Source organism: Cavia porcellus, unplaced genomic scaffold, assembly GCF_034190915.1.
Source record: "Cavia porcellus strain 051 isolate PalLab524CR breed Dunkin Hartley unplaced genomic scaffold, mCavPor4.1 scaffold_10, whole genome shotgun sequence".
Classification (NCBI taxonomy): Eukaryota; Metazoa; Chordata; class Mammalia; order Rodentia; family Caviidae; genus Cavia; species Cavia porcellus.
The window spans coordinates 76,422,204-76,448,484 of record NW_026947493.1 but is presented as its reverse complement, the minus strand read 5'-3'; the positions used below and the strand labels follow the sequence as shown (position 1 = coordinate 76,448,484).

Sequence of the window (26,281 nt, the reverse complement as noted above, 5' to 3'; positions counted from 1 at the left end):
ATCACACTGTCCTCTCGACTCTCAAGGCTGCTTCTAAAAGGAAGATTTAATGAGAAAGCAGACAGTTATGGGACTTAGTAAATTCGGTTCATGTGGAAAATTGTTCATCCTGGTTTTATGTTGGGTACCATTACTTGTGGAGCTCCAAAGTACTCAATATGCTTAGACGGTCTGACTGTATTTTTTTATCAAAAACCAAACAAATACAATGAATTGAAGCTTTCAATATTTGAACATTGGTTTAGACAATATTCTTTATAAGTATTTCATTTTTTAAAATGAACTTGATCAGAATGTTCTTTGTAATAATAATCAAGCCAGACTTCCACCAGTGGTTTGGCATGCTTTTATTTTTAAGGGTCAGGATTCAATTTTTACAGCTATTCGGTATGGTCATAGTGTAGTTAATTCATTGTCACTTATTAGTACAAATGTCAGGATAAATTCACATTACTAGTTGGTTATCGGAATCACTAAACAATATCAACTCCTATTTTGTGTATATGACCAAATGACATTATCCATGTGAAATCTGTTAAAATATAGATTTGTATACATGTAAGACACATGGAGTAGTCAGCATTAGACACAGCTAAAAATCACAAGGTCAAACAGCCCAAGCATTTCTTTGTTTCTCGTGTGTACCAGAGGCCAGCAGAGAGAGCTCTATTTGCCACTATGGTGTCAGGTTCACCTCTGCTCTGGGCCTCATTCTGGGGCTGAGGCTGGAGGGGCAGAAGCCACTTGGGGCATGTTCTTATGTTACAAGGAGCCAGAAGCTCTTGGAGGGACACTGGGATCTGAATCAGAGTGACTTAGAATACCTTGACGTGTGCCCTTTGTACAAAGCAGCTCAGTTTACCTATAATGCACACATCCTATAATTCAACCATTTAACATACACAATTCAGTACATTTAACCATGCACGCAAATAGGTGTAACCACCAGTAAAACTGACTTTAAAATAATTTCATCACCTCACACGGAAATTCCAGAATAAAGTTATACCTCGGTTTTAGAGCAATGCTTAGTGTGTTTGCAGCCCTGGGTTCAATTCTCAGCGTAAAAGAAGGATAGAAAGGATGAAGGTGGTAGAGGGGAGAACAGGAAGGGTGAGAACACTCCACAAGCGTTAGCTGTCACCCACCCCATCCCATCTTTCCTTAGGCCTACCAACCACTCCTTTATTTTCTCCATGTATAGATGTCCTGTTCTAAATGCCCTTGTTTGTGAAGTCGTGCAATACATGGCCCTTCATGGCCAGCTTTAGCCCCTGAGTATAAGCAGAATGTGCCTCTTAATGGCCTGTGGTCAGTTGGCCTGCTGTGGACTCCATTCCTGTTCTAATGGCCCACCACAGTCATAGGCCGACCCAACCTCATGCAACAGGAAGTGCAGGCTGCCCTTCCTGTGCAGGTTGGAGACCAGCAGCCAGAAAGCATATACTGAGAACAGTAATGAAATAGACAAACAATAGCATTATTATAATTTAATTTTAACCTGACCATCAGTCACAGTTTCATCATGTTACTAACATTTTTGAACAGTATTTGTTTTAAACCAAAAGAGATCTCTATATCTGTGTCAATATACTAAAAACCAATACTGTGTTTTTCAATGCCATGATTCTTTAAAATCAGAAAATGTACTTTTGCTTTCATGACATACAATGTGTACAATGGATAGGAAAATAATATAGATGAACGGAGTACTGGATAATATTTATTTCACAATAGAATTTTATAGGTTTTAAGGCCAAGGAAAAATAGCATAGTCAATCTTTATGTTTAATCAGGTTTTTAAATAACTTTAGGTGTCGGCAGAGCCTGATGGAGCTACTTATGTATTTCAAGGATTTATTCAAGGCAAAGATTATGGTCAATTTGGACTACAAAGACTGGGTAATGTATTCATGTTGATTTTCATATATTTTATTATAATAGACATCATAAGAAAGCACAGTGAATTCTGTACATTAGTCATATTTACTACATTTTGAATTTGGCACTATCATACCTGTACATTGATACATTTAATACCGATAATTTTCAAAAAATGATTGCATTTCTCAAAATATCAAATCTCCACTTAGCAACAGGGTAAAACTTAGTTTTTCATCATTTTGGCCCTTAGTTAAGGGCTAAACTATCTTGCCCTTAAAGAAATAAAAGAGTGAAATAGATAAAAAAGAAAATATTGAATTGTACATTACTGAATCTTATTTCAAGAAAATTGGGTTGCTTCTTTTCAGTTTGAATACTGGTGCAATTTTCTTATTCTTCTGAAAAGGTGCCACTTTAAGAAGCTCCTTAGGTATGAAAAGGGAAAATAACTTAGAGGAATGGGTTCCATCCATTGGAGCTCTTTTATGTAAATTTTCTTTGGTGAGAAATTCAGGATTTTGTCATTTCATTTCCAACACTTCCAACAGTTCATAAATATTTCATGACTTCTTTAGGGCATATCTTAGAGATATAACTTAAGATACATCTGTAAACATAATTTCTGATCATAATGTTCCTAAGGTATACTGCCTCCCATTATTTCACATAGAAAAGTTGATAAAGAAAAATTTAGGCTCTAAAAATTATTATCTGACATTAATCTCTTAAAAGTCATTACTTTAAACATTTACATAAACCTACTGAGTTCCTAGAAAAATAAGGTATACAAAAAGATACTATTTTTTAATCTGTACAAAGTTGCTATTAATTAAATATAACATTTATCAAGATGGGAATTTGGTTGTCTCCAAATGAATATTAATATGTTACTTTCAAAAAAGGCCTTATCTAAAATTGCATTAGTTTTTAAAAATATGACCACCCACTGAAATGATATATTAACAGAGTTGATTCATTTAAATGCAAGATTTCATATATTTCCCAAAGTGTCTGAGACACTACTTGTGTAAAATTCTGTCCATAAAACAGGAGGTATTTCCTTTTGAGAAAGAACCATTAGCTATTTCCCTTTCCCTTGCTTCTGTACCAGTGTTGAAAAACCTAGCTTTCCTTACTTCCTGAGTCAAATGATCGCATCACTAATCCACTAGGCCTTCACACCTGTTCCATACACACAATCAAGTTCTGTTGCATTGAACTGTTCAACATTCATCAAACCTAACTCTGTGCACTCTTTCTAGTGTTCCAGTTCAATTCTTAACTCCTTTTTCTCTAAGTTGTTGCAGCTCCTAGCCTGTGCTTCCTCAAATCCATGCTGCTACTGTGAGATTTCAAGTCTCACCTTATTGCTGGGCAATTTATTTTTAAACACCTTCACTTGTCCTGCATGAATTTTGAGCACCTCAAAGAATTTGCTCCCTTACAGACTTTAACCATCACTCACTCTTGGTTTTCTGAACTTACTAGCTGTCATTGATTTTCGCATGTCAGGTTTTTATTGTTTGTTTGTTTTGTTTTGTTTTTTTGTCTTTTGAAACAGGTTTCACTGTGCAGCTTAGGCTGGGCTTGAACTCACTTTGTAGCCCTGGCTGTCCTCAAACTTGCAGTGATCCTCCTGCCTCAGCCTCCTGAGTTCTGGGATTACAGGCATGCACCACTATGGCTGGTCACATCTCCTAAATATATTGCTCATTTTCTCATGTCTAGGCTTATGATGTGGTTGTTTCCTTCCGTATTTGCTGTTCTACTGATTCTGCAAGGCAAATCTATGTTGTGTATCCTCCAGCAAACATTCTTTCCTTTGCTGGATGAAATTACTCTTCCCCTTTCTAAAACACATGGACCACTAATTCACAGCTGATGCACACATTTAGTTGTTTATCTGTGTTCCTAGTATGGCAGAAAGACCTCCATTCAGGGACTGTCCTTGTGTTTCAGTCTGTATTCTTTCCTGGAGAATACCTTCTTGATTGTGAAAAAAAAAATGTGGAAATGAGTTAGTATTTCATGAAATACTTTTGGTTAACTGCTTATTTCCAAGTGGATAGCGCGAAAAATGAGAGAAATCAATTGGTTTGTAAACAAAGCTACAATTATGATAAAATAGAGTTGATTTTGTATTTATAATTTATTTTTCATTTTGTAGGGCTGAATATGTCAGAAGGTTCAAATTCTTCGAATCAACCTCATGGTACAAATAGTAGTTCTGTGGCCATTGCTATTCTTGTGCCTTTTTTTGCACTTATATTTGCAGGATTTGGATTTTATCTTTATAAACAAAGGTAAGTTAATTGACTTTTAACTATGAAATATTCAACAAATGTATTTTCCGTGTTATTTCTCCTGCTTTCTTTCAAACCCTAACTTCCGTGTTTCCTGTGTCTTGAGAATCTGTATGCTGACTATTGCTACACTGGTTTGAAATCTTATTCCCCTGCCCAAGCTTGCAATGTCACTTGCACATTATAAAAGTTGCTCTGTTAAATTGCACAAGCATTCAACCCAACTCTTCCTCATTTTGCTGGTAAATTTTCAAGTATTGAACTAATTACGTTATTTTTACATCATCCATAACAAAACTTTAGGATTATAAAATTTAGGTTAAGGTTTAAATTCAAGAGGTGATACCTGCAACCTGATTTGAGAGAACTATGAAGAAGCTTGTGTGCCCAACCTGTTAGCTCACGTTACAGCACTGAATGGTTTTATAGCAGCAGACAGGTGGTGAAACCCTGAAACCTTCTGTTGCTTTGCAAGGTGATGTAATTAGTATGTTTCATTTGTCACAGACCATATATATGAACATATTATTAGTATGTCTTCTTTCTCCAGTACAGCATCTTGATGAGAGGCTTCAGTGTTCAGTTCTCCACTACTTGGAACAATCTTTTATCAAGAAAACAATGTATAAGTAACAAGATGATTTGATCAATATAACCTAAATTCATTTTCTTTCACATTGATATTTTTGTTCTTCATTAATCTTTAAGAGCCATGAATGACTTGTTAAATATAGGTATTAAGTATATGTGTGCTAAATACATGCAAAGTTATAGTAATTAAGAATTAGCAGCTATTTACACCTGGTCAATATCTTACCTTATAAAGAAGAATCAACATTGACTTTTTAAAATTAAAATAAACTGTATCAACTTTGGTTGTGACAAAAAGGTTTGTTAAGAATTTTTTCTTTAATCTGTCCAATAAATCCCTATTAGCTATATAAGTTATGCAGATATTTTCAGATATATATGGACACTAAACCTTTAACAAATACACAGTTTGCAAATATGTTTTTCCTTTCTGTGGGTTTTATGTTTACTTTCTTGATGTGGGTTATATGTTTACTTTTTGATATACAGGAGTTTATTTTTCTTTTGAGTAAGGTTATTTCTTTTTCTACATTGTGCTTTTCATGTAACATCTGAGAAGCCACTGCCAAATCCAAGGTCATAAGTGTTTGCTATATTTCTTCCAAAGAATTTTATAGATTTAGTTCTTAGATTTATTATTTTTATTCACTTTGAATTAATTTTTATTTCACAATATAAAATTTTCTTTTAAATCTTGCTGATTTTTTTTCTTTAAATTTAATGGCAATTATTTTAACCTCCATAATTCTTTCTTAATTAAAGTACGATGATGCATCTAATTTTATTGTAAATTTGGTTTGAAAAAGAGAGATATAATCCAAGAGTTTTAATAAATAAAAGTACAGGTTTTAAGTTTTCTTCAAATAAAAAGATAGCTTTTTACAAATAATTATTGTCACAGAAGTCACCTAAAAGTTCAAATTACAGAAAAATCTAGAAAATGCATATTTAGTTTAATCTATGAGGTCAGGGATAAACACTTTAAAAATACACCCTTTTGAAGAGTTAGACCTCAGAAATAGGTAGACGTTGGTCAGCCTTTGTTTCAGGAAATATGTCAAGAAATTGTACAATGAGATATGGGAAAAAAGAAATAGAAATATGTCTTGATCAAACCTGAGAGAAACAAATGAAGAAATTCCACGCCAGCAGCCTATGGCAGTCAGTCCAGAACGCATGTGATGTGGTAATTAAAGCAGTTGTTTAGTTGCCTGAGACTCTTTGGAAACTGTTTTCACAACACGCATAGCAGAATAGTAATTTCTTTGAGAGTTTGAATTTATCTGCCCCAGTGTACATTTATTTTTTAAAAATCAAATTGATTATTTGTATACTGAGGTGCTGGAAGTCACTTCTCAAATTAGGCGTCAGCGTTCCTCATCAGTTCCCGTGGAATTTCCTTCTTCATGGTTCAAAACCAGCTCCTTACCCTCTGATCTCGGGTTAAACTTTACCTCCCTGAGATGCTTTCCTTTGTTAGCTCCAGTGAGGGGCTCCATTTTCCTTGACTTACAGCAGTTCTCACGCCCTAGTTTTTGTATACGTTTCCTTTGTGTAGTAGTACATACCTGTAGTGTGTGCCCTTTGCAATCATGTGTACATGCACAGAATACAAGTTGGTTGTTTTCGTGATCTCCTTCCTCCTGTCACCCTAATAATTACGCTTTCCCCAGGTCCTTCCTCATGGATGTTATTAATCTCACCTCCTGTTTACGGAATGCAGCTTTTGCATTCATGGAGGTTATTAGGGTTCTGTACGCGCACATCTTTATCCCACCTAGTTAGCTCCCTCTTCCCCATGCTTCCTGCCCTTGGTCTCTTGGACTCTTCCCCATTTGTAAGGGATCCTTTCTCTTATCTCCTTTTCCCATCCATGATCTCAATGACTTTACAGGTTTCCAAAATATTTACCAACTGCGTTCAGTGATGTCTGATATATAATAGGTGCTTAGCAAATGTTTAATCAATATATAAATGATAATTAAATCAAATTCTTCATGATTATAATTTATATATGTTACATATTTCATAATATTTGTCATATGTATTTCATAAATACTTTTACTTATATTCATGTTGGTACTGCACATACATGTCATTATAAAAATAGTCGTTCAGGATTTAAAAGGACAAGCTGTTCAATTTTGATTTATTGAGTGCATGGTTTCTCAATTACTTTTCATTGGTATTATCCACTAACAATCGTAACCAAAGTGTATTATGTTTGAGTTCCATTCTGCTGTTCCTTTAACACTGACACATTGCTAATCAGTGTGCTCCCTAACAGGACTGCACCCAAAACGCAGTACACAGGATGCTCAGTTCACGAAAACAACAACGGCCAGGCAGCCTTTGAGAACCCCATGTACGACACCAACGCCAAGGCGGTGGAAGGGAAGGCCGTGCGCTTCGATCCCAACCTGAACACAGTCTGCACAATGGTATAACGCGGCCGTGTCGGCCTTCTTCAGTCTCGGGAGTCGACACACAACACAGTGCACATGTAGTTCACTGCTAAACAAAGCACACTTTTCAGGACTTGCTGGGTCACCTTTTCCTGAGGAACGATAGAGAAGAGTGTTTTTTTCATAAACTGGATCATAATCCTTCTTCATGTTTACCGTGGAGAGTTTTACAGAAATCCGGCTGCACTCTGGGAGTGCTTACTCACAGTTTATTTGCTTTTTTTAAAAAGGAGATTATTCTAAACATAAACTTATTTGCATATATTGGAGGAGCATCCACTATCAGTATTTCTGTGCTTTATAAAATATATTAGAGGGACTGGGTTAAAAAAAAAAAAAGATATAGGCTAGGAAATAAGAGCTATACTTACAAGAATCAATAGATCACTGGCTTCTCTTTAACTGTCTGTCACCGAGCTGCATCACACCCGGAAATCTGTATCTCATGTCACTACCGGCTGTTCATTCTTGTCAACCACGGCGCTGTTTTTTCTTATTTCACAGGGATTTATGAATGAATCTTGCCTTTAAATGTTTATGAGCTCATTTAAGCCACAGAAGAGATAAGCTTGCCCACCCCACCTTGGCTTCCCCATTTTTGCTGCTTTTCTTTAGACTGGTTATTTTAGTTCATGCAAATTGCTACATCTCAGTGCTTTGCTCCTGCCTGATTTCCCTGCAACAATCAGCAGAACCACTTTCGTTCAGTGAGTCACAGGGTAGCGTTTAATTCCTTGCTGTAATGTTTTTTCATCCACAAACCATGTTGACTGGAAAACACTATCCAGAAAGATGGTATTTTGCAGTTATCTGAGACACCAAACTTATAACCATCCTTCTCCAAATTCACAACGCTTTTGAGAGACCAAATAAAATCTGTTAATTCTATACTATAATTCGTGAAATCTCAATGCATCTTTCCAGTGAGCCTTCAAATTCAATGCTTTTGACAATTTTCAACTTTCTAACAATGAGTTAGAAATGTACGTTGTCTAGCCGCTTAACATAATGAGTAAAACAACAAAAAACTTTCAAATCACCAAAATAAATTTATTACCTACATTTGTGAATTTATCAATTTTCACATGCTTTGAAATTTCTATATCCCTGATTCATAAAAAGCAGTCTTTAAATACAACAGGTTTCTTCAACCATCGGATTATGAAATGTGTTGTAAGTTACTGGTGGCTCATTTACAGCTGCATCACACATAACATAACACCAGCATCTTTTTATGCTTGGTCATTGCGGTTCCTTTATTTTTAAGCATTTTTCACTTCATCGCGTAAAATCATGCACCTGGTGCGAGCTCCTTATTGTTGTCCCTTTCAAACACGGATGGCTCTGTGAATGGTCTTGACCTTCTCTGCCATTTGACAGAGTGCTTAAGAGAGACCGCTGTACCTGCGAGCACTGCTTGGATCTATCTCTGCATTCAGTGAATTCCTTGTAACCCACTTTGAGATACATTGTTTTGGAAATTCATACAATTTTCTCAACATTGTACTCCTATGGACAGGATGCAGTTTTCAATCTTACGCCATCAGTTATTTATTCTTGTTTATTCCAATGACTGCAATAACAACGATTCATTCACTAATGTTAAGGTTAATACATTTAAGATCTTGTTTAAACAATGTTTCTTCTGCAACTGGCTACTCCTCTTATATTAATGCATACACTTTTGTAAAGAAGTATATTTTTATGAAAAAAAAAGACTTTGTAAAAGTACGATGTAAATTTTCAGTGCAATGTAAACAAAATAAAAATGGATAATTGCTTTTGTAAAATGTGTATTTTTTTGAAAATCATCTGCAAATGTTCTGGGTAGTAAAATGAATAAATATCCCACAGTTATTTTTCTGTTGTTGTTAGCTTCCAAAATTACCTATCACCTCCACTTGATTAGTAACATAGTAATAAATATTTTCCTCTTTCATATTCTATAGCTCCTCAAATGTGACACTCTCTGAAAGGTATTAGTAATTCTGTTGAGCAATGGTCCACCACTGGTGATGCATGGATACCAGTACAATGGCACCTGTCTTTCCTAAAATTAAACAGCCTTATTGAGGGTTAACAATAAGGGGATAGAATCTTACTCCAACCCTTCTCTCTGTGGGTAGTGAAGGAATCTTGAAGGCAGGGAGAGGAGGACGTTGCTTATTTGATGACAACAAGAGAAAGTTTCAGTGTTTTATTGTGAGGCTGGACATGCTCACCATGGCCCCTACAAGTCACGCTTTCCTTTCCGAGGGTGAGCTGAGTTATTCCCTTCTTGAGCCACTATGAGATTCTAATGTCAGAAGGTCCTCGGTCAGATAAGTGCCCTGTTTCTGCTCATGTTCAACTCAGGATAGAATGGGTTGGTTTCCGGAAAGTTCTAGTAGTGTTCCTTACAAAACAACCTGGAAGAGCTTTGCTACTTGGTTAATTCATAGCTTGTTCCTAGCTGGTTAAAATAGCATAAGAACACCATATCAGAAGTTTCCTTGAATGTAACTCTTTTACTAATACAATGCATATTTAAAGGCACCAATAATTTCTAATATTTCTGTAATGTACTTTCATAAAATATTTAGTGTGCTCTATAGATACAACTCAGTAATAGTCACACTAAAGTATCATTCTGTTTTGAGGGTATGGTATAAATTTGGTGTATATACACATGGAGTACTTCTCTGCCATAAAAGGGTAAACTAATATTCAAAAAGCAAATTGACATTTACCAAGAAGCAGGATTTCTGCTGATGTAGTAGGTAAACATTGTTTTGACAAAGCAATGGTTTCTAAAAAATTTAAAAAGTTCTAATCCAAATTTAACGCATTTCAACTTTATTATAGAACTTCATTTTTCACAAAAAAAGTATGTATATTTCAGAAACTCAAACTTTAGCCTTTATACTCTGTTTACTACCTTTTCATTTTGGAAATAAAATCTGCAATGGAATTATAGCCTATTTGGTAATTCTCCACCTTTTACTTGTTCTTTGCACTTTTATTTTGTCAGTGGTTCCCTTATTCCTCTCTTCTGACGCATTTCTTAACATTAACACTGTCTTTTACATTTCTTCCGCTTGCATCTTTTAAAACGTGTCTTTTCATTATCTCTTCTTCACTCTATCCTCAACTGTTTCAAAAGTCAGCAATTTTAGTGAAAGATTAAAGTGCTTAAGAGCCTTTTTGCGACCTTCATCTGCGTAAGACTACTGAGGATGTATCTATCCAGAGTTTCTTGATGCCTGAGCCAATGAGGAGCTGTGGAAGGGCAGGCTTTATAAACCCTCACTCACAATAAAGAAGAAAAAACAGAAGCACGTGCTTGGAGTTTAAAGCTGAATAAAATAATTGAGTGCTACTTTCTTTAAAACAAAATGAGACTAGACAGCCCGTCCAAGTACTAATTGTGAATATCTACAAATGTAAAATGGGCAAAGTTGAAGCGAGCTAAAATACATATTCTTAAAAATTACAGAAACACACAATGCTAATAACTAAGAGTGGATAGTTTGAATTTTGAGTGGATTATTGCTTATTTTATTTTTTAGTATGACTGGAGATAAGGCTAAATTAATCTAAGAAGACAGAACACGGGAAGTGTTTTTCTGTCATCATTTTCATCAGTTGGTGTTCTAAAGTAATTTAAAAGCAAATTTAGAAGTTTCTGGAGAATAGAAACGGCCATTAGATTTCATACATCAGTGTATGAAGCGGTGGACTGTTGAACAACTGGCACATACTTCTCCAACTTTAACAAGTCCCTGTGTGTAATAATTTTATTAGTTCTCAGAAAGAAGAATATTCCACGCTTTCAAGTTCATATTAATAAATTGCATTGCAAAATATAAACCAAAAAAATCTATGTTCGAATTTTAATAAGATCCAAGTTTGCAGGTAGTTTTAGCATGCTTGTGAAAATAGAGATGAACTTGTGTGTCTTGGCAGGAACAGTGGATGTAAAAATGCAGACAAAAGTACAGAAATCTATATACTGTGTGAACCAAAAGCACTCAAATGCCATCTTTCTCAGCAAGAGTTTCTCTCATATCCTTGAGTTCAGCTTTTGTATCTGCAGAAGAAATTGATTCAAATGGGATGTGTTATCTGGAAACTATCACTTGACAGCATTAAAATAAACATGTACTAACAAAAAGTAAAGTTTTAAAGGGCAGGAACAATTTCATTATAAAAATAATTAAACACAAAGTTAGTAGAGAGAGACTTTGAAATCTATGTCCCCCATTTTGGAATGTTTTAATGTATAAAATGAAACAAAAGAAAAAGTAACCAAAATAATATAAAGTTCTTTGAAATATTCTTATATATAAAGTCTACATTTCTCTGCTAGAAGTAATGGTCATAAGCAATATTTTGAAATCTACCTAACATTCAGCATGACGTGAAACTATGGGTGATTTTTATGGGTGACACAATCAGGCAGTATTATTTCTGCTCTCTTTATGAATGAATAAAATACAAGTTAACTAGAAGATCAGTGAAGAAAATGGTGTAATTTTTTTTTTTTTGTCCAAGTTTACAAATTCTTGGACTTCTGTCTACATACCAAATTAGGACACCCTTCTGTTTCCCAGGATGCACTTTATAGTAAGTAGTGTGATGAGTGAGGGAAGGAGACTTGATTTGCTTTGTTGTCCTTTTGGAAGTCAAGACGAAGTGTGAGACTTGGACATTATTAGGGACAAATCCCTAAAAGAAAGCATCATTAATAAATTAACCATTAAAAGAATATTTTTTCTAGCATAAAAGAAGCATGTACAATGTTAACACATATAACTTATATTGGAAGAATAAAAATATATAATAAACATATAGGTCTTAATATGAAGCACTTTACCTTGTCAAGCTACAAAATTTCCTAAGCATATTAAGGAGATGTCATAAAATAAGTCCATATATGATGTCTATGTGTTTTTTTTTACATTATTTGAAATTGATCTTATGAAATATGAGAGAAATATGATGTTAGAATATATTGAGTGAAATACTTCTCTTTTCCTAGTGTAATAATTAAGATAAATGAAAATCATTTGGATTTGTGACATCAACATATTTTTGAGATTATTCAAAATGTTGTAAAGTTCATTATTATGAAACTGCATTTTAGTGTACTTTAGCACTGCAGAAAACTTAGACATTTCCATAAAAAATGACAATGGGCTGTTCACAGTGTCAGTGAAAAATATATCTTTTTTATTTCATTTGTATCTGTTTCCTTAGAAATTTTTATTAGTTGATGATCTACGTCATTTGCAATTTAAGAAAAAATTCCACCCATAATTTCAATAGAAATTAAACAAGATAGATGAAAGTAAAATTTATATTTAATGATGATTAGTGGATAAGGAGTCAATATTCCTTTTGGCTTCATAATTGTACTCTATCTGATTTTCAAAGGAAATAATTACAGATAAATAGTTGAAATGGTGTTTTAAACCCTTCACTGATTATGTATGTTGAACACCAATTATCACTAATGTGTGAGCAACATAAAATACTCATTGATATGCAATTATATTAGAAATATCCCATACATGTAAAAGCAACTATTTACAAGTACATGCAAATTTAAACAGTGAAAACTCCAGTATTCCAAACACTCTTCCTCCCTCCCAACTTTTCATTTTTTCCCCAAACACATATTTAAAGAAATATAAATATCTTGAGGCAATAGTCTAGTTACCTATGGTTGCCAGAGTGTAATTTTATTTATGTTTATTTTCCCAGAGTACAATGGGTTAATTTCATTATACAAACAATAGTTTTCAACAAAATGGGGGTGAAATTAAGTACCTTTTACTTCAGTGAGACTATGTTTGAAAGTATATTCGGACTCAGAAGTGACAGTTGAATTAGAAAGCACTTGTGATTTGTTCTATATAAATAATGATATCTCATTTAAAAATAAAAATATTTTAAAGGCTTTCATACTTTTAATTTTAAAAAAAACAGGTTAAAAGATGAATACTTCTATAAATACATCAACTTGTCTCATTCATAGAATTTGGCATGGATCCATTGAATAATAATTATTTTTGTAAGATATTTAAATACTTTCACCTTAATTATTAAAATTGTTCAGAATAAGACTATTAGGCAAACTGGTAATTTTATTTGAGATAAAAATTATCCTAAAAATAAATGTAAATAGTGAAGAATATTTGAGCCAAATTTTTATGTTTGTTCTGCAGTATAGAAAATAAATATTTCTCCAAGTATATTAGATGTTTTTACTTTTTAAACTATTTTAACATATCTTATACTTGAACAGAAGTTGACTTCTTTGTAATTATATTTTGAATACATATATTTTAATGCATCTTTTTTCCTTGAAGCAATTATCCTACTCAATACAATTTTTTGACAATACATTTCTGTTACTATGGTGTCTGTCAAGTATTTTTACCTTGAGTGCTGCTGTGCAATTAATCACAAGGCTTCACTGTTGAATGGGAGTTTAAAGCATTCCTCGGTACTGTAATAAAATACACAGTATATTATATACCTAGTGTCTTAATAAGTAATTTTTAAATTTAATAATAACTTCATTGTTTATATAACCCTCACTCTCTCTTACTGTATAGTGCAGTTAATGACAGTTCAACAAGCAATTATTTTCAGAAAGTGTTTCTCAAATTTTAATGTATACACATTTCAACACACTGTTTTACTAATAGATTTCAAGTCTATCTTGTTTAAAAACACAGTATCAGGGCAGGTGTGGCGGTGCCTGCCTGTAATCCCAGCGCTCCGGGGCCTGTGAGTTTGAGGCCAGTCTGAATTCCATAGTGAGACCCTGGTTCATTGGGAAAAAGTATTTTTAAGTGTAGGATCGTTTCCGGGTCTCTGGACTTAACTGACACAACACAAGTAGCAATGATATATACACAAAGATGTCGAGGGAAAAGTAAAAGTTATGCAAAATCAGCATCTGTGTGAAAAATGAACGTTCGCTTCGACAAACTTTAAAAGCAACCTAGTAAACTGCTCATAAATAATTTAATATGTAAATAATTAGGAATGGCTAATTTTGTTTTGCAAGCTTGCGTTTGTTCCTAGGATGTGTCAGGAAACACGTTGAGTGCTGTGGAATTCTTGGTCACTTGCGTAGGACACTTCCAGCCACCAAAGCTGCGAGCACAACCACACACACTGCAGAAACCCTGCCGAGGAACACAGGGAAATACACACAGGCACAAGCCTTATCCGCTCCCTCAGCTCACGGTGAGCGCCACAACCCTCACCGTCCACAGTGACAACTCTCCAGCAGGGTTCAGACCTTCATCCTCCACCATGCGAAGATCACAAACTGCCACTCTTCTGATACAAACTTTCCAAGCACACTTTCAAGTCTTTCTCAGGATAAGTGCCACATTTATCCAAATAGTTCTGCATTTTGCAACCACAACATATGCTAAGCTATTTTATTAAATTTCTCCATTTTCTCATTTGCCTCATTTGACCATAGTGACTATTTATTTCACATAAAATTAGTGGTTTCATAATTGCAAGATTCACTTGAATTTGAGTGACACAAATGCTACATTGGAGGAGAAACAGTTATTTTGTTTAAAATTTCAATGCATTTCCACTTTTCAAGCATTAGAAAGCATAAAAGGCCTTGACACAGTTTTTCTCTCCTCCCCATACTCGCAGTTTCCCTGAACTTCAGTCTTTCTAATTTATTATTAATCTTTCAGAATTAAGACTTTGTACACAATAGCAATTGTTCCTCTCCTGTTTTTGCCAGTTTTAGAAAACTCCACACACTGCTCTGAATCCTTTTATTTCTCCTTCAGTATATTGCAAAGAGCTTTCAAAATGCCCCAAGCTTTTTTCACTTTATTGCATACATGTATCGTACAGCAAGCCATAATTTATATAAACAGTGCCCTACCAGTGAACATTTACACTGACATTCCAGTCTCAAATTATTGCTACCAATACTGCAACGTTTATACGTTTTCACTGTTTTGTACGTGGTCAGTACCTGAGTTGGAGTTACAGGACCAGAGGGTATAATATATTTTAGATTTTGATGGTACCACAAAATCTTTCTACAAAATAAGTGTGACATTTTAACCTCCACCAATAATGAATGATACTGGTTGTTTTTCCACATCATTTAAGTGTTACAACTTTCTAATACACTTTTAAATACAAAAATTAGGTAAATAACACTTCTTTTATATTTTGAAATCCACTGTATTTGTAATCGTTTATGCTATTTTCACTGTTCTCTTCCACACAATGCCAATATTTATGGAAGCACTTAACAAATGGCTTTTTGAAATGTAACATCCACCCCAATTAGTTTCAATACCCTAAGGAAGAACAACTTTACCCTAGAAATACTCAGAATCTTTGAAATATAAATATAATACGGAACCTGAAAAGATAAGAATAAAAATGAAATATTTCCTACAATGGCAAATTGCGTAACACTTGTTAGCATCACAGGAATCACCAGCATCTTTCGCAACGTAGTTAAGAAATGGAAAAAGAACTGTGTTACATTGGGCACGCTGGAGAGACAAAAATAATAATGTGAATAGTGAAGTTCTTATTTGTATAGATGTTGCTTTTCTCAAAGTAAGCAAACTATTCTAATCAAATTGATTTATATGTGTTTGTAACGCATGTAGCTGTAAGACAGGGAACAATAGATTGTAAATCAAAAAATATTTCTTTACAGATACCATCATTTTGCTGGTATGGGCATTAATCATGGCAGAAAAACTGGCACTTTATCATTTTAGTTCCCTAAAATGACTGAGGGTGGAAAAATAATTAGCATTTTCATACTATTAGTAAATATCAAATAGAACAAAGTGTCAATAAATAAGTAGCTAACCTTTCAGAGAGCTCTGTAATGGTTAATACATTGTGTTAGTTTGAGAAGTTTAGAAGTTTAACTCAGCAGGGAGCTGAGGAGGTTCTCACTTTGTAAACATGCTGAGCCCCTGCAAGAGGAGGGCGCAGAGGTGGGTGAGGGCTGCACCCACCTCAGGGTGTGGGAGCCTGGTTAGAGCATGAGGGAGGACTAGAGGGCTTGTCCCGTTCTGCCCCTATTGCTTTTGCTGTCTTCCACGGCCTTGGACCCCTGCCCTCGTGCCATGTTAACCTGCCTTGGAGCCTGCTGATTGTGGCCTGCAGTGTCTACAAACTGTAAGCTAAATAAACCTTTCCTAGCTTAATTTTGGGTTTCAGGTATTTTGTCCCAGCAAAGAGAGAAAAGTAAGTGAGACAGAAGTCATAAAATAATACTTTTTGCTTTAAATGCATTTTATTGAAAAAGCATATATATAGTTGAGAAACTGTGCAGAAATGTATTGCCTTCAGTGTTCTAAGGGGAGCTTACTAATCTTACTCTTGTGAGGGAGGTTTTGTAGGAAGAAGGGTTAATGTATCTACTATTTAACTGGGAAGATGGTAGGTTCAAACAAAAATGTAGCAAAAATCAAATGTCGATCAAATGTCAAACCTACACTGCTCTTAGCTCAAGAGCTGACTCCTTAATACATTTTATTTTCTTTCTGTAAGACTGTAAAATATTCAAGGAAGATGTTTAGTGAACATTCTTGAAAGTGTGGAGCTGGAAATAGACTGAAAAAGAAATTACACTGATTATTTTTAATAATTGTGTTTTAATTGACCCATAATTGCACATATTAATGAGGTACCATGTGAAATTTTAATACAAATATAAATGTATAATGTTGATATTTACATTATAAATTCCCAGTGACTCCAAATATTTTTTATAAAATGGGAGATTTTACAATGAACATTTACATTTCTCAAATATTAGAATAATTTGAGAAAATTACAGATTTTTGAGCATCCTAAGTGGAAATACTACAGTAGATGACTGTTCATGCATCAAGCACACACTGATGTGGGTTGTAGAGAGACAGATGCTTGAGATCGGGGGCACTGTCCTGAAAAGCGAAGCGCCCAGCAGTGTCCCGCGGGCAGCTTCCACTGGGCGCATCAGGGCCCAGCTGAGGTGCCCGTAGCCGACAGCAGCTCCATCTCCCCGGATGGTGGCACAGCCTGGAATGCAGGCTGCCCTCCCCTTCCCTGTCTCACGGACTTTGATCTAAATACCAACGGAAGCCGCATTAAAATTTAGCCTCCAAAACAAGAAAGAAACAAATGTTTTTCTTTCTTTCATTTTAATTAGTGAAAAGTACTAAATTAAGTTTAAGATTTTTGGGGAAAGCTAGCAATTAAAATGTCTTATTAAACATGTATTAAACTGCATGATACGCAGATTACCGGGGACGGAGACAAGATCCCCAACTATCTGTATGAGGGGTACAGTGAAAAGATGAAGTAAGAAACAGAGACAAATTTAGTAATGTATGATGGGTGTCTGGGAAATCAGTGCCTGAGGATGGGCAGAGACTCAGACACCCCAGATCAGCCACTATTTATTGGGTGTGTACAATATAATGTGTGGATACAGTGCTAGAAGGGGTTAGGGGAACATTCAGAGGATGATGATGCAACAGGCAACCCTGGGGTGACTCAAGAGGGTGGGGATGATTTTGTGCTAAAAAGGATGATATCGTAATCCCAAATCTGCATTTATCCCTTAGGCAAGTATGCAGAATTAGGCATGGTGAATTGGTAGTCGCCAGCAACAGATCAATAGCCATTTTCTTTTAGAGCTACAAATTATGTTGCTTGTTTTCTGTTTTTTAATTCATTACATATATTCTCCTTGATTTTGTGTTTAACATATGTCAACTTTCCCTTTTCAGACTTCAAATATGGAGTGGCACATGTTTTTAGAATTATAATTCCTTAGCATATATGAAGACAGTTTATGTGAGATTTTAAAAATATCTCTGAAAACTGTCAAGCCATACTTGGTCTTCTCAAAGCAATGCAGATATTTCCTAGTTCCATATATGCATGAAATATTTTATATAATTTGGATGCAAGATTTTTTTCAGAAGGAAAATTATAAAATAATTCAGGTAACTATTTTATTCTTTGTACTTAACTCATAATTCAGTTTTTTCAACTCATTGTATAATTAATAGGAAAGTTTTATGAAGTATTTAAGAAGATCCTTTGTGACTGACCATTAAAATAACTTAAATTGGATAATTTGTTAGAAACACATAAGATTCTCCATTTTTAACAATGATTTGAAGGTACTTTATACAAAAATGATAGAAATAATAGCTGAACAACCTATAAAATATTACTTTAACTCCAATCATTTTAGATTAAAAGGGGTAAGGTAAAAGCAAAAGAATAAAAATTTACCTTGCAAAAATGTTTCCCAACAATACAAAAAAGGACCCAATCAGATTCTATAAAAATAATTTGACAATCGGAAAAGTACATGAAGCTGATCATTGGTAATCTGATTGGCAAATAAAGGCTTAGAAAGAAAATATTGAACAAGCAGCATTTTCATGCCAGTTAACACCAGTGTAACTCCTTGGCTAGTACAGTTAACTATATTTCAAAACTTTACTCTTTCGAGATAGAAATCAAAGACTCTGATCTTTGTGAATCTGTATTGTCTTTTTACATGCTTTCCCTGAGACAAAATTAATTGCTTTTAGTGATTTTGTGGTACTTTAATGGTTAATTATTACAAATGCATTGCATTAGTTGTTTTTATGCCTGGTTTTAGCTAGACTGAACTTTTCGATAGTCAGCAGAGGTTCATTCATTTATGTTTCCACTGGGTTTACTTAACAACTCAGTTATTCTGAAATTAACAAATTATAACTGAATATATGTGTGTGATAAAATGATGTTATGTATATATGGATACTTAAATTGAGTTAATTATCATATTCATCACCTAAATATTTAACTTTTGGGCAGGAACATTTGAATTTCTTTTTAATGGTTTTTAAATGTATAATACATTATTAACAATAGCCACCATGCTGTTTGTATCTCTCAAAGAAATTGATTCCTCCTTTCGCACCAAAATTTCATCCACTGGTAATTATCTCCCCATTTCTCTGAACACCACAGCCTGGGAACCCACATTCTACTTTGTGCCTTCATAAATTCCAGTGATTTAAGATTCCACATGTGGTGTTTGTGGTATTTGTACTTTTATGACTGATTCATAAAGAAATTGTAAAACAGCAGTGTCACTAACATAATTCCTCAGAATGTCTTTCTGGTCCATTTATGTTGCTGCAATAAAATAAAATAAAATAAAAAAACTTCCTCTTTATAAAGGCTGAACAGTATTCCATTGCATATCACATTTATATATTAGGCATGTGAATAAATATATATGCATATATCACATTTTCATGGTCCATTTATCCACTGATGGAAATTAGATTGATTTCATAGTTTCTCTATTGCAAATAACACAACTAGCATAGCAACATCATTGGTTTAAAAACATCTCATAGATTCAACTCTTTGACACTTACATTTGGGACCAAAGCACCAGACGTGGAGCTACCGGACTTAATATTTGCCCTGATAGATCTTGGTTTTTCTTTGGTTTGATTATTTCCTTCGCCTGTATCCTTCCCTTTTGAAATAGGAGCATTTATTCTGTGTTGTTGGCCCTAGGCATTTTGTAACTTTTTTTGACATTTTAGAGAAATTAGTATTTTAAAGCTGGCCTTTGGATTTGTGTCGTGGTAGCTCTGTTGAAGCTTAGTTTGTTCATGAGTCTGGGATCCTGTTCATCACCCCATGTGAGGTTCGTGAGCAGAAACCAAATTTTGCAGAACGCTTTTGTTCGCTAACAGAATTGACATTGTTTGCACGTTCTCCTTCCTTGCTGCAATGAGGTGAGCAGCTTTGCCCCATCCCATCCATCTTCCAGATGCTTCTGCATTGGAGCCAGCCTGTCCTGGATGGAAAGCGTGAACGAAATTAAAATTCTCCTTTCTAAAATGGTAGGCATTTGGCCCTGTGTCCAAGGATGAGAAGGCTGACTGACATACTTGCTTATCACTAAGTTCACTAGGGGTGCTCATATTTTGTACTATTATATGTTCTTCTATACCATTTTCTGCCTAAGTTTTGTATCAATAATTGTAAGAGAGATATTTGTATGTTTAATTAGAATTATAGACTTGTGGTAGTTATCAATTTATATAATTATAGAGATGATTTTTGTCTCCCTGAACTATTGGCCAGATTTTGCTTCAAAAATTTTGAGGTCCTTGTATTGTATTCTTAATGGTTTGATACTGTATGTAATTCTGATAAATTCACTAATCTTTATGCAACATATACATTCTATATCATTGCATGCATATTAACACATGGTATACTGTGTGTCTTTATTGATGATTGTTGTTTTGGTATCCTTTTGTATCAATGATTGTATATAATGCTCATAACAATGTATATAGCATAGTATTGTGGTGAATTTTGTTCTCATTTTTTGTTTTAAATACATTAATTTTAACGTAAACTGAGTTTTTAAAAAATTCTTGTACAAATTGTTTTACCATACTAATTTTATTAGAAGTGAACCAAGAGGCATTATTGTGACATCTTCAGCCTTTATTTATTTGAAAAGTTTCTTAAATTTTCATTAGCTCATTTTGCAGTACTTAGGTTCATTATGTATTATTTATGTATCACACATGCATCACATACATATATCGCAGTCTAGATCCTTTGTTTCCTGTTCACTCCACCTCCCTTCCCATCTACCCATCTCTTCATCTCCTATACACTTGGGAATAATCTTATTTTAAAAGGAGTTTATAGTTGGGTCTTTTTATGTGTGTCCAAAATAACAATCTTTGCTTCTTATTTGGAGTGCTTCAGTCATATCGACTATGAGCATCGACATGGGAAAATTTAAATATAGGAATGTGATATATTTACGTAAAAATTAATACCTAACTTCAGCACATGGTACTGATGTTTGCAGTGTTTGCACATGTACCTAACGCATCTTACTGCCTTTTCATCCCCTTCTGTCCTTCCTGCCCTTCCCTCCATCTCTTGGTCTCCTTCATGTTTGGGAAAGAGCTATCTCGCTGCTTCCTATTGCCTATCTTTTACTTTACTCTTTATTTATACCTCATTTCTAATATAAGAGAAACCATGCAATATCCAAGCTGTGTGTCTGATTTATTTGACTTAAAACTATATCCTCAAGGTGCATCCATATATATTGGGTCCGTATGTTCTTGCTATCTTTCCTCTTTTTGTTCTAATTTTAGTCAAATCTACATAATTTTTTATTCTTTTTATCTTTTCTGCTGGACTACTAGTATAGATCTTACTAATTGCTTTTATCTTTTATTTTAGATTTACGCAACAAATATTAACTGGTATTCCTTCAAGTTATGTGATACTACTTCATCTATTGATTACAACCTCGATAAAAGCATACTTCCTTACTTCCAATCCTTTTACTGTTTTCATACAATTTACTGTTACTGATGTCGTAAAATCCACAATTTTGATAAACCTATTTTAAACTTTGCATTAAATATTAAATAGGTTTAAATAAAAACAGAAAAAAAACAACCCATCAAAAACCAGTAGGATCGATAGAATGAGGAATTAGCTTTCAGGGTTATAAAGTTTATGAAAGCTCACTGTTTGCTGTCTGCAAGCTGCAGACTTAGGACTGCCTGCATGGTATAGCTCTGGTCCAAGAGGGAGGGCCAACCACTGTATGAAGCCAGTGATGTGAATTTTCAGGAGACTGAGGTCCCGGCACAAAACAACTGAGAAAGAGCAGGTGCTTCCTAGCAAATCTTATACTATGTTCTGTCTCCAGAAGAACAGAATAAATAAATTATATATGTGTGTGAATGTGGTATATTTATGTTTCTTATGATTTGCATATGATTCACTGACATACGTTTTATTTACAAATGTGTATCCATCTGACTTAATTTGTATATATAATATATTTTGGAGAATTACTTTGTACAACTGTGCATGGTGTATTAATCCCTTAATCTATTATTTGCATACTGGAGACCTAAGAAGACTGTAGTATAGTTCAGTTTGAGTCTAAAAGCCTGAGAACTGGAGGCGCTTCTGATACAAATTCTAGCCTTTAGGAATGATAAGATGAAATGTCCTGGTTCAAGAAATGAGGCAAAGCAAAAAAAAAAAAAAGAATATGTGGGAAAATTATTTCCATTTTCATATTTTTTCCTATTCAAGCTCTCAAGAGATTGGATGAGGACAACTCACCCTGGGGAATGCAGGATGCTTAACTCTATTTACTTTTGCAAATCTTACTCTCTTTGTGAACCAGACCCCACTCAGGTAGAATAATGTGTAGCAAAGTGTCTGTCCACCATGTGCCCCACTCAAGCTGACCAATACAGTTTATCAGTGCAGGTGTTCTGCTAATTTGTATGGATCCACAACTATATTAATCTTCAATTCCTTCTAAGAACTTTTTAAAAACATGTTTTCTTAGGATTAAATGGAGAACTTTTAGAAATTATATTTTTGCTATTGTGTACTTGAAAATTCAGTGTATGACTCAAACAATTTAATTAGAAATGACAGCATAAAGATTCAATGAATTTGAATATGGAATACTGTGTATTAGTAATTGGAACAATATGCAAAAAGATTAAATTAAAATAGAGCTTCAGTGACCTGTGGAAAAATATCAAAAGATTCAGTACCCATGCAATTAGGGTTTAGAAGGAGAAAATAACATGGTTGGAGCAGAAAAAACTCTTTGAAGACTTATTGTTCAAAAACTACAAAATTGATGAAGAAGGAAAGTTTATACACTGAACAATCTTAGTAAGGACAAAAAAAAATCCTTTCAAAGAAAACTACATATAGATGGATCACAACTTAATTACTATATTTCTTAATTACTTAAGTACATACAATTATTTCTTGCACTATTCAACAACAAATTCAAAATTGATCAAAGCCCTAATTGTTGGAAACTATGAAACCACTAGAAGAAAATACAGAGACAATGCTTTGAGATATTGATGTGAAACTTATTTAATAAAATCCTAGGATAAAAGAAAAATGGATTATATAAAACTATATTAAATCAGAAAGATATTGAACAGCAATGCACAAATAAACAGAGTGAAGAGAAAACCTGCAGAGTAGACGAATGTATCATTAAACTATTCTTCTGACAAAGAATAAATGGGCAACTTAAAGAAAGGGGCAAAATTTTTGTTTAATCTATTCAAAAATAGCAAAGGACTGCACTAAGTACCTCACAGAAGAAAATTTCAAATGGTCAATGCATCTATAAAACATTCACTCTGTATCATTAGTGGTTATGGAAAGGCAAACCCAAACCATAGTGGTTATTATTCAGAAAGATTAGAAGTTGCAAATACTTGGCAGTATGTTTCGAAAGGTAAATCACATATACTTGTGGTGTGAATATAAAAACAGCCACTATGGAAAACAGCACAGAGATTTTTTCAGAGAAATAAAAACTGAAATGCCATATAATCAAGCTACACCATTTCTTACTATATCTAAGGGAAGTATTTCTAGTACTGCGTATCAGAAACACACCTATGAGCCCATGTTTGTTGCTGTACTCTGCACCACAGCTAATAAACTGAAGCAAATTAGAAGCTCATTAATGAACAGACAAAGGAACTGTGATATGCATAATGAAATATTGTCCATCTATGTAAAGAATATATCCTACCATTGCAGCAAATTGCATATGGAATGGGGAGACACAGGTAAATGAGATAAATCATTTGAACAGGACATAAAACATCACATCTTTTCTCTCACAAGTAATTGTTAAAATCTCTGTATCAAAATGTCTGATAAGCTTGACGTGGTGGTGCAAGCCTATAATCCCAGCCTTTGGGAGGCTGAAGCACGAGGATCATTGTGAGTTCAAGACCAGGCTGGGCTACAAAGTGAGCTCAAGGCCAGCTTGAACTGTATACTGAGATTTTGGCTCCAAAGAGTCTTACAATGATTACTAGAAATCAGGAAGGGTAGAAGAAAATAGAAAAGAGGTTGGTTCACAGGAAATGAAACACAGAACTTGCAGTTAAATTCTAATTGTCCATGCTACCATCGGGGACTACACATACTACATGTTTTATGCTCATGTATAAGAGAGAAAATCAAGTGTTCTAATGATAAAGAGACAAAATAGTAAGAGGAAGATAGAAGCAATTACACTCATTTGATAATTATATAGTGTATTGCATACATGTACTGAAATATCACTGCACATCATAAATCCATAATTACATATAGATTGAAATTTTAAATGTTAAAGGAGATGAAATTAATTACATTGATTTGATGATTATATCCATTTATCAAATTATCCATCAATCTGCATCCTAAAACACTTACAGGTGAAATAATTAATTTAAAAACATGCAGAGGTGGATCGTGAGCACACATTAGTAATGGAGGCAAAGTCATTAATAACTACATCCCCATAATGATGGGAAGATCTGTTTCTCCAGCCTCCCTGATGTCTTTTCCAAGGTCAGTTTGTCGGGCAGCAATAATGAAGCAGAGATTTCACTCAGGGCTGGACGCTCTCCAGCAGCTGTGCTGGTTAGAAAGCTGTGGAGAGGTTCATGTAAAGAGCTCTGCACCCACCAAGTGCATCCAAGACCGTCTTTTCCTTAAGAAGAACTGGTCATCAGGGGGCTGAGTGTGATGCAGGCTGAAGCAGTCACATGTGGCTTCTGTGACTTTAATCTTTAGAGTCCGAGCGTTGCATAAAAAGACAAAAGCAAAAAGATTTGCCATGTCCCAAGGAAGTCTTCTGGCTAAAAGTTTGGTTTTATCTAGTAAAGAACCAACGAACCTACTTTGAGTGCCTAAAGTATTTGTAATTCCTTCTCATTTAAACAAACTAACTTTAGGATGATATGCTCACAAAGACATTTGGAAACTGAAATATGTCAGTGGAGGTCTGGCTTCACGAAGTAAGTCAGGCAGCGAGATGCCGGGTCACGTCTCCGTTGCTTTCATTCACTATGGCCTTGTTTCTCCTTTCAAAAATCTATAAATTCCATTTATAAACATCTCACTTGTCAAAAACAACAAACTTAAAAAGTCAAAGGAAAAAATAAAAAAACAAAACTTCAACAGTTTTCAACTTTTGAGGAGCTCAAGAAAAATGAAATCTCTCAGGAGTATCAGGGACATTATATAAAAACACAAGTTATTGCAACAGTCTCGCTAGGCAAAGAAGAGGGATTATTAATGAAAACTATCTTTAAAATCTAATTATTAAGCATTGATATTTTGCATAGAGGTATCAATTTGTGATTAATCTGCTCAATATTGCATTTATTTTCTATTTTCTTTGAGTGACAGATAGCCAAAAGGTTTACAAATATGCTACCTTTGATTTGATGTGACATATCTATTGTAAGAACTCCAGTAAAGAGGATGTTTACAAAGGATATCAAATTTTGAAGATTTATTTATTCATTCATTCATTTATAAATAACTACAGACCAGCCAGGTTGTCTTTAAATGTCCCCCAAATTCTTCTAAAATGTAATTTTTTGTTTAATTTTTAAAATTTGTGCCTTAGACCAGAACAACTTTTTTCCTTTGAGCTCCTGCTGTCCTATTTAATGCCCAGCAGTTTCCTACTTCACCCATCCTGACGAAGTACAGTGCATGACATAGTTACTTTCTTATTTCTGGGACACAATATCCAACACCCACAATTTAAAGGAGAATATTTAGTTTGGCTTATAGATTGCAGAGATTTCAGTCCATAGGTGGCTGACTCCAAGGCAATGAGGCAGAGAGGACTGCGAGAGGAGAAATCCATCAAGACAGACAGCGGGAAACACAAGGATCAAGGGAAACAAGGAGATGGACCCCTGTAGGCCATGCCCCAGTGACTCACCTCTTCCAATCATGTTTCAGAGCTAAATCACATTTAGCTGTATGCTCTTCATTGGACTACTCACCTGATAAGTGTCACAACCTTATGATCCAACTGTCTCCCCAAAACACTGCCTATGAGTGCATGAGTCTTTGGGGGAGGGGACATCTAGATATAAATCATCATAGTACTTTTTT

General features: G+C 34.5%; 1 protein-coding gene across 8 annotated transcripts in view; it reads left to right on the top strand.

The window, feature by feature from the left end:
- The window catches only part of Csmd3 (CUB and Sushi multiple domains 3), a 1,082,130-nt gene extending 1,073,097 nt beyond the window's left edge, over positions 1-9,033 (top strand). For all 8 annotated transcript variants that reach the window (XM_063257640.1, XM_063257641.1, XM_063257642.1 and 5 more), the window contains 3 exons: positions 1,815-1,902; positions 4,052-4,187; positions 7,066-9,033. In XM_063257640.1, the coding sequence (XP_063113710.1) occupies positions 1,815-1,902; positions 4,052-4,187; positions 7,066-7,225 (384 nt within the window). In that variant the 3' untranslated portion in view covers positions 7,226-9,033. The remainder of the gene's footprint in view (positions 1-1,814; positions 1,903-4,051; positions 4,188-7,065) is intronic.
- The last annotated feature ends 17,248 nt before the right edge of the window (positions 9,034-26,281 follow it).